Source organism: Marmota marmota, unplaced genomic scaffold (genome assembly GCF_001458135.2).
Source record: "Marmota marmota marmota unplaced genomic scaffold, marMar, whole genome shotgun sequence".
Classification (NCBI taxonomy): domain Eukaryota; kingdom Metazoa; phylum Chordata; class Mammalia; order Rodentia; family Sciuridae; genus Marmota; species Marmota marmota.
Window position 1 is genome coordinate 36,705,663 of NW_025999900.1, and position 10,455 is coordinate 36,716,117.

The 10,455-nt window shown below is 38.3% G+C and overlaps 1 gene segment (V, D, J or C); it reads right to left on the reverse strand.

Annotated features, from left to right (window-relative positions):
• Positions 1-2,231: 2,231 nt before the first annotated feature.
• Positions 2,232-3,955, reverse strand: LOC107145400. The segment is given in 2 exon segments: positions 2,232-3,706; positions 3,828-3,955. Coding segments are annotated over 2 exon segments (381 nt in total).
• Between the last annotated feature and the right edge of the window lie 6,500 nt (positions 3,956-10,455).

The window sequence follows — 10,455 nt, forward strand, 5'->3', positions numbered from 1 at the left end:
TTTCACTGTGAATATATATCACATTTTCCTTATCCATCCATTTACTGAAGGGTATCCAAGTTGGTTCCACAATTTAGTTATTGTGAATTGTGCTACTTTAAACATTGATGTGCTATGTCACTATAGTATGCTATTTTTAAGTCCTTTAGTTATAAACCACAGAGTGGGATAGTTGAATCAAATGTTGGTTGAACCCCCAAGTTTTCCAAGAAATTTGCATACTGCTTTCCATATCGGCTGCACCAATTTGCAGTCCCACCAGCAATGTATAACTTTTATATACTTTGTTAAGCATGTTACATTTCACAATAATATAATTATAAATTATTGATGGGTTATGATATTGTAGTCCAAAGAAAATGGTTGATTTCTCAGTGATCTGGCCATTCTTTGAATGTGTTCCCAAAGCCCAGGTGTTAGAAACTTAATCTTCAATGCAGCCATGGTAGGAGTTGGGGCCACTTCTCATAAGACAGCAGTAGGTCATTAGAACATGAATGACTTATCAATAAAATGAAAACTATAAACCTTCAAGAAGATAACTCAGGTCATTTTGCATGTGGTATTGCTCTACTATATACAAAAATAAATGCAAGATCCATGAAAGAAATCATGGATAAGCTGGATCTTATTAAAATTAAAATTTTTTGTTCTGTGAAAAGCAATGCCAAAAAAATAAGAGGACAAGTCATAGTTTGGGGAAACATTGCAAAACACACATCTGATAAAGGTCTGTTATCCAAAATATGCAAACAATCTTCTAGATTCAACCATAAAAAAAAAAACCCATTAAAGAATACATAGAAATAGAAAATAAGTATATGGGGCTGAAATTGTAGCTGAGTGGTAGAGCACTTGCTAGCATGTGTGGATAAATTAAAGAATAGAAATTAATTCGTGCTGATGAAAATACAAAAGTATCTGTATTTGCAAGACTGGTTGGCAGCTTCTTACATGCTCTTTCCATGTGATCCAGCAATTTCCCTTCTTGATGTTTACCCAGAGTGCTTGAAAACATATGTGCAAACCAAAACCTGCACTGGATGTGTATTGCATCTTTATTCTTAATGGCCCAGATTGGGAGCTGCCAATATACCTCTCTGGAGATGAATGCATGCATAAACTAACATATATCTAGAAAATTGAATATTATTCAGCACTAAACAGAAATGAGATATCAAGTCATAAAAGACATGGAGAAAACTTAAATGTATATTTCTGAATTAAAACAATTGAAAAATCAACATATTTTGTGACTTCAATTGAATGACAATTGGGAAAAAGCAAACAACAGTGACAATCAAAAATTCCCAAAGGTTCGTGCTTGGAATTAAATGAACAGTTCTAACTGTTCTAACTACACAGAGGAAGTCTTCATGAATGAGAGTACTCTACTTTACTCTGTAATGGTAGATATATGTCATTATGCATTTGTCCAAACCCAGATGATACAGGAACACAAAGGTGACCTTTAATGAAAACCATGGACTTTGGGTAACAATGACGTGGGAGTGGAGTTCATTGCTGTGAACTGCTCTGTAGGAGGGTGTTGATCATGGACATGGCTGGGGTTGGCCAGGGAGGGCTGGGTTCAGGTATGTAAGAAATCTCTGTAACCTCTTCTCAATTTGGTTGTGACCTAAAACTACTCAAAAAAAGTAAGCTTTTTTAAAAAAAGAGTGAGGGTTTGTAAATATATGATTGGTGGAACAAAGGTGGATGTGAAGATCAGAGACAATAACATTAAAGTGTGGGCAGCTATCTAAATGGACATTATGAAGAACTGTAAATAATTTAATATGCTAAATAAAACTCCATCTGATTTATAATTAAATAACATATATATGTGTGTGTGTGTGTGTGTATATATATATATGCATATATATGTATGTATATGTATACATAGTGTGTGTGTGTATATATTTTCTTATAAGCCAAGGCCAAAAGGTTTGGGAATTTACAGTTTTGAGGGATACAGCAGCAATTTTGTGAACAACTAATACTAATCTGAGTATGTCCTTCTTCTTAAACACTGTGTTGTTTCCCTACATTGAGAATTGACTACCATGTTCTTCTTTTTAATATTTTTTTGAATTTCTTACTTTTATGTTCCTCAATTCATAAAAGACATGTCTAATTTTCTATTGGGTTTTGGGAAGTAAGCATTCCTTTCTCTGCAAACTGTGGTGAACACCATATGTAACTGTCACTAGATCACTTTCTTACAAGGTTCTCTTTTTCCAACCTCTCCTTTTCAAGTATCTCTAAAACACACACACAACACACACACACACACACACACACACACATATACACACACACATGCACGCACACACACATAGCACCACCTTCTCCAGTGGTCTAAGGGTAACTGGTGCTCTGACTCCTAACCCTTCCATAAAGGCACAGAACCCAAGCGATGCTCCTTGGTGGCCTCTCTCATTAGGCACAGCTTCCATCTTTACTTGGCCTGTGATGCAAGTTTCTCAATGAATTTCTCACTCTCTAAGACTCAGTTGACACCACTTCCATTTCTTCTTTCCTACATTCTGAGTGTCTATGCTCTTTGGAGTTTCTTCACTGCCTTCTAATGGGGTTTCATGAAGTTACAAATATCTACACACACACACACACACACTTAACATTCCACAGGCACTGCAAACTGACTCATGTTGGCCTTTTTGGAAAGAAACTGAACTATGTAAGTGTCCAGGGCTGCTCATCATTTAACCATGGGTCATATTTTAATTGTGCATTTCCTCCCTCCCTTTCTTTTTAACACTAGCCTATGTCTACCATCTGATTAACCAAAACAGATGCCCATCCTCTGCATGAGGAAAGTCCCTTTCCCCTTATTGCACTGTTGCTGCATGTGAGGTCTGTTCCTCCTCCTTTCTTCTTTTCCATCTTACTCTATTACCACTTGTGGATTTCAGAGGTGGGGCCTCTGGTTCTCTTACCACCTCTCCTTCCACTCTGTGTTAGGGAGACCTTGTGCACATGCCATCTTCTCTGTTATATCTCTCTAAAAATATAACAAGCCACAGAAATGTCTACCAGGGTGACCTGGAACAACACATGGGGTCTGGGTTTTGTTGTCAAGGATGATCAAAGAGACCACTTCATTGTTCGAGTGATTTTACCTTGAAATTACTTTGGCCGGGCATGAGGAACTAATGGTGTCGGCCTCTGTCTTCCCTTTGACTAATGAAGATCCTAGTTAAAAGACATCCACTCTTTGTTCTTCTACTCTGGATATTTGTTTGATTTTACCTCAACCAGAGAAACATTGTTGCAGACACCATAAACTGTGCTGAAACCAGGATGGATACCAGAGGCAGATGCTCAGCAGCCAGGCCCCTGGTGGCTGCTCAGAGTTTGTGCTCAGCTCTCCCTGCAGTTTCTGCCACTGTGTCACCCAGAGCACAGTAGTACACAGCCGCATCTGACTCTTGGATGGAGGCTTTCTCCAAGTTGAAAGAAGTGGCTTCTTTATTGTATGTGGCTTCAAAACCTTTATTGCTGACCTTATCATTGGTCTTCACAGCTTTCAGGAGGAGCTGTAGACCTTCTCCAGGGTATTGAACGTACCAGAAAAGAGCAGGGTACCTTGTGGATGAGTAAGTGCAGTTTATAGTCAACAAAGCCCCTTCTGATATGGTCACATGGCTTTCCATCTGGGTCACTGAGTCTGCATGAATTTTTCCTTGAGGGGAAAAGAGAACTGTGTCACTTTGGTGATAAAACTCTCAGAAAAAAATCATGGTTAAAAAGTATTCTGAAACAATAGAAGAAAGAGTCCAAATTTTAAAAGTCATTTCACTTACCAAGTATCAAGAGCATCACAGTCACTAAGGCTGGAGAGGCATTCATCTTTAGAGTCAGTTAAATAATGTTCTTGATTCTTAACCTGAAGAATGTTGAAGTCATAGTGAAATGATGAACCTAAACCTGCAATTCACACAGGAAGTGAGCTAGTGTTAGGGAGCTGCACCCCCTAGTGGGCAGGGACTAACCTGGGGGAAATGATTTCCTGGACTCCTTCTAGAATTCAGCTGTGTTCCCATCCCTGACATTATTCATAAGCACACATCTGTCTTCAGGTAGCCCTTGTAAATGTAATGCACAGGTATAATAACCACTAAGGTCTTCTTTATTTGGGGGATTCTACCTGATATGTAAATGCTTTAGTAGACCATCCCAGGGTGTCTCTGTAGCCCAGAAGTTACCAATACAGGCATTTTAATACAGGCTGTTATAAGCACAGGTATCAATTGTGGGCCAACCTATAATCCATGAAAGTCATGAGAGCATTATAGAAAGTAATAAGAAGTCAAGTTGTTATAGAGTGACTGTGTATTTTTTTTCACTGTGCCCCACATATAGAGCACTAATTGACATTTACTAGGTGCACAATTCAAATTTGTTAAATGAAGCCAAAAACATGACTAGGTGGCCTTGGTTGAGAAATCACTGTTAGGGGAAAGATCATGATTCTTGGAGCTCTCTCTTCACAGATTCAGATAAAGGAGCTCCTAAGACCAGAGTCAACCTGTTAATAGTTTCTGAGATACAGACGCAAGTAAAAATTTGAGGCCCAGATATCATTTGGAAGCCATATGCAGAAATACAAGCATCACATGGTTTCTCTCATATGAAGAAACTTTAAAAAGTTAAAAAAAATTATCTAAAAGTAGAAAAGTGACAATCAGAAGATGAAGGGGCCTGGTGGGAGGGGTCATGGTACAGTGTAATGGAGAGTTAAACAATGGAGAACTGTTCAGGATCAAAGCACATTATATTCATGTATGGAAATGTCACAGTGAAATTCATTAAAATTTATACAATTAATATATATTAATAATTATACTTTTTAAAAGAAAAAAAATGATACCCAGGCCCAAATATTATTGAGTTCACATACCCCTTCCTCTCCACCACCTTCCATAAGTCTTCACAGTCACATTGACAGAAACTGACACAGAGCTAGTCTAGAAATTCTGGAAAATTAGTTACAAATTCTATTCTGGGGCTGGGGCTATAGCTCAGTTCGTAGAGTCTTCCTTTGCATGCACAAGGCCCTGGGTTCAATCCCCAGCACCACATACACACACACACAAAATCAAAAATTCTATTCTGATAGATGACAAGAATGAAAATAGGTTGGGATCATACTGTGTTGGAACAGAACAGTATAGCATAGAGTTTCAGTTTATCAAAGTAAAAAGCTTTGCACAGATTTGTGGTTGTACAACAGTGTGACTGTACTCAATACCACTGGACTGTGCGCATGCAAAGGTGGAGTAAAAAGCTTCATGTTATACATATTTTACTACAATTTAAAGTATATTTTTTAATTGAAAAGATTCTTCCCTAAAGATTTCTACACACATCCCTGCTTTCCAAATGAAAATATAAGAAAGTTACAATACAGGATTGCTCATTAACCAACCACTCAACCACCACCAATTCAATCTTAGGGCATGAGAAAGTGGGGTTAGACATGCAAGGAGTAAATCAGAGATAAGGAAGATTTGGTATTGTGGGACATTGATGAAGCACAGAAGGCCTGGGGTGTGCAAAATGAGCCTCATGATGGCATCAAACGCTTTTGGAGGAGAGGTAAAGAGAAAGACAAGAGCAAAGAGAGGTTACACACACTGTCCCTTGACAATGCCCCTCTAAGATCCAGTAATTATTGATCAATTTTTGGATAAAATTGGACCTGGTGTGTAGAGATAACATATGGAAACTGAGCTCCTTCATACTAAAGGCTGTTAAATGGCTGTTAAATGGAAGAAGTTCTCAGGTCAAAGTTTGTCACATAGAAGATAATTGTTGACCATTTTGAATAAATATGTTATTTAAGTGAATAGAGTTCTAGAAATCAAAATTCATTATTCTGTTAATAAACTGTCTTGTTTTTTAAGTTCTTAATTTATATATTTGCATCTCTGTTCAAGAATTAGTACTTTTTTATTATGCTATCATATTTGGTGTTGGATCAAGGTTTGGCTAGCTTCATAAAATAAATTCTTATTGTCTAAACAATGTATATACACTGAAAATTAACCACACCTTGAGAGGAAGAACATCTTAGCTATTAATCAATGATTTCTTTGTATTCAGAATTCTCATAAAAATGAACACAAAAGAAATTAAACATGTAACAAAAGAGAAATTCAATTGAAGATAAATATAAGAAACTTCAAAATATAATTGAAGAACATAAAAGTCCTTTAATAAGTTGAGAAAATTAGGAAAGAAGATGGCAGATTAGAGGAAGTGTGCATCTCCCATAATTCCTCAGCACCAGATTAACAATTTTGGAAAAATGCTCCCCAGTGAGGTGGGTACAAAGGGAACTCACCCAAATTCAGTATTAGACTGTAAATGATATTGTGGAGACTCAGAATGTCAGAAACTTTGAATAGAATGTAAAAAATAATGCATTAGAAATGCACCAGCTTTTCTGAGGGTGGCCAAAGAAAGGAGGGGAAAGCAGTGGCTCTTGCCCACGTCCCTGCACAGGCAATAGAATTTGGGGTTCCTCTCTGTGAAGCAGGCTGGCTGTAAAATAAAGCTAAGAAAAGAAGGTGGAAAAAAAACACAGGACACAGAAAGGAATTTTAGAAAGGGAGGGCAGGAGGGCTCTTTCACCTTATGGGTCGACTTCCACACTGGAAAGAGTAAGAGAACCCTCATTTGTTTTATTTATATAAGGAAACTTCAAAGGCTTTCTACAGAATGTTCTTCACCAAATAAGATAGGAGGTGGGCTGTCCAGTTTATGGGTCATGCCCAATTCCAGAGCTATGGGATCAGTCTTCTTAGCCCAGGGAAGACAGAGGTCACATGCATTGTGCAATCCATTGAGTGGGAGGAGACACAAAATAGCTTGCAATACCAAACCAAAATCTCCTTGGCTCAAGGCCTAGTGAAAACCTCTCAGATAGCTCAGGGGTGGCTCCCCACAAGTGGCATTGAGAAGATGGCATGGCAAATAATAACAAAAATAAATTAATTAATTGTTAAAAAAGTTAATGTTTAAAAAAATTGTTTGGCTTGGGGGAACCTTTATATTAGAGCAGAATGCTAAATTTAATGAACACAGAGTCAGTGGGGAAAGTGGTTCATTGCAACAAGTCAATAATTGCCAGGACCCCTGAACAGATAGCTCAGCAGGATCTGAGATTGTTGGCCCAGAGATGACTACAGGCCCAGTAGGGAACTACTAATTAATACTGCCCAGTAGTGAGCAGAGACAAAGCAGGGACACATCAAGGAAGTAGACAGCAGCTGCATATTCTGACCTTCATTATATGCCTGAACCAGAGTGAATAAAACAGGCACAAAGAAAACCTTTGTTGTTGGCATCCCAGAAGAGTTATTAAGAAGACACCTATAGTGCCTACACAGGAGTGTCTACACTCCAGAGTGGCCACCTGGTAATTCACATTCATAGCATTGAAGGTGAAAAATGTAGAGGGTTAGACTTTATGACCTAAAAATGGCTTTTACTGGAGGCCCCAGACATCCAGATGTCCAGCACAGACTGGCAGCTCCCTAACAATATGAAGTGTGGATTAAATCTCAAATACCCACCACCAGAGTTCCAAAACTCACCCAAGACTAAACCCCAACTTCTGGAATTCCAATGTAGAAATATGCATCACCCCCACTACAGCATTACACAATTCACCAGCACTCCCCAGTCTTTCCCAACTTATACTGAACTTAATAACCCCAGCCCTTGATTCAAGGGCTATAGAGCTTAAATAAATATAAAGAATGAAAACCCATTCCTGCAAAGCAGGTTTGACCACCATAGTGGAAACAAGCCTTCTATTTCTCTTTTTTTTTTTCTTTTTCCTCATCTCTTTTTTCTCTATATGTCCACTTATTACTTTTTTTAAATTTAACTCTTGAAAAATTTTTAAACATCATTTTAGAATATTGTATTTTTTAAAATTTTTTCCATTATGCATATTTGTGTGTGTGTGTGTGTGTGTGTGTGTGTGTGAGAGAGAGAGAGAGAGAGAGAGAGAGAGAGAGAGAGAGACAGAGTATGTATGGTTATGTGTTCTTACTGCATGAATATTTATATATTTACTTTCACATTAACAAGTTTCTTCTACACATGTTTATTATTTAACCTTGATTTGACTTAAGTGCAGTACAATTACACAAGGGTTTGAGTTTTTTTGATCTCACATTTGCTGGTTTGTTCATATCTTGATTATTTTCCCTACTATTTCCCCTTCACCACTCTTACGCCCATGTGCACTGAATATTCCTGTTCCCTCTTCCTCTCTTTTTTAAATATTTTCTGTTAATTTTTCATTTCTTCTTCTTTACCACCCAAATCTGCTACCTATCTCCTGCCTCTCCTCTTATCACTTTTTAAATATTGTACACTTAAAAATCACAGAATAGAGATACAGAGAAATCTCACATCTCAGTCAAGCAACAATGGCCCCCACCTCACACATGGCCTAACCCCACCTGAGCCTTAATATTATTTTAAATCACAATTAAGGAGACAAAAATCTGAAACCAACGACCAGGATCAAGGAGGAACAACCAGTGGGGGACCTCAGGTTCCATCCCTTGACATCTACTCATATATAAAAACACAAAGAATCGACCCCCTCCCAAATAGCTACACACAAAAGGACAGGTATATAAATAGAAAAGAGAATCTACTTCAATTGATGTGCAAGTCCAAGACCTCTGAAAACCTGAGGAAACAGGCAAACAAAACTACCTCCAAAAATCACATCCCCCAACAAAGGGTCCTGCAGATACGGAAGTGGACAAAATTCCAGAGAACGATTGTAAAAAAAAACTGATTAGTAAAATGTTCAATTAACTAAAGAAAATCTAAGGAATGAATTACGAGAGAAAATATAGGAAATGAAACAACACTTCAATAAAGAAGTAGAAACATTGAAAAGAAACCAATCAGAACTCCTCGAATTGAAAGACAAATCAAGTTAAAGATTTACTTGAAAGCATCACCTACAGATTAACTTGCATAGAGAATAGAACTTCAGCCCTTGAAAATGGGGCACATGAGCTTGAGTACATGAAATACAATAAAGGGAAAAGAAATCATAGAACATTATAAGAATATACATGAACTCTGAGACAACATCAAGAGACCAAACCTGAGAAGGAGATTTCAAGCAAAAATTAATCAGAAGATACAAAGAAGATTGCTTTATCCTGGTAAGGGGAACAATCCAACTAGAACAGATAGCTATAATAAGAATATATGCCCAAAATGTCAGTGCACATAATTGCATTTAAAAAAAATTCTCCTGGACATTATATCTCAGATAGACCCCCACTACAATAATTCTGGGTAATGTCAACATACCCTTATCACCAATAGACAGGTCATCAAAACACAAAATCAATAAAACTATTTCAAACCTAAATAATATGAATTAAATCTGTCTAATATATATTTACAGACTTTTACACCCCTAAAGAGCTGAATATTTTGGCCCTACACCTTTGCCCCAACACCTTCTTCTCAGCAGCTCATTAAACATTTTACAAAATGGACCATATTCTAGGTCACAATGTAAGTATTAGCAAATAAAAATAAAGTTGATATAAACCTGCTGAGAGCCAAGGCTGAGTCTGTATGGCCCCTGGCATTTTGCCAACAGTATTGATTGACAGGCGAGGCATTACTATCCGCTTCTGCCGCAAATTTTGAGTTCTCGCACTATTTTGGAGTTCTCTTGGGAATTTCCAGGGATTCCCAAGAGTTCCCATTGGTTGGGGAAGTGCAGGAGGAGGGATTTCCGGGAGAGATATTTCCGGCTGGGGGTTCCTGGACAAGCGGCTTGGCATTCGGGAGGATTCCCCAGGAGCTGTGTGAAGTGTTTTCCTTCAGTTCAAAAATAAAGTTTCTTCCTGCTTCAGTGGCTCGTGATTTGTGCCCAGCCAGACTGCGGCATAAACCTGTGCCTCCCATCAGAGTGTAATGACATGAAACTAGAAATCAACCGCAAGAAACAATAGAAACTACATAAGCACATGGATATTGAACAATACTTTTTTTTAAATGAAAAATAAATTAAAGTGGAAATAAAAGAAGAAATCAAGAAATTCTTTGAAACAAATGATAAAAGAGGTATAATAAGAAAGCAGTTCTAATAAGAAAATTTATAATATTGAGTGCCTATTAAAAAATAGATCTCAGGCCGCCCCCTCCCCCCGCGCCGGCAAGGTAGACGGAACTGTGACCACCCACAGAACAGGCCCAGCGGCCTGCTGAGGGGCAGAGCTGCCAACCACTCCTGCAAGGTAGGCGGGCCTGTGACCCACCGGCAGAAGAGGAGCAGTGGCCTGCTGAGAGGCAGAGCCGCCCCCCACCCCGCGCCTGCAAGGTAGGCGGAACTGTGACCACCAACAGAACAGGCCAGACCCGCAACCGACA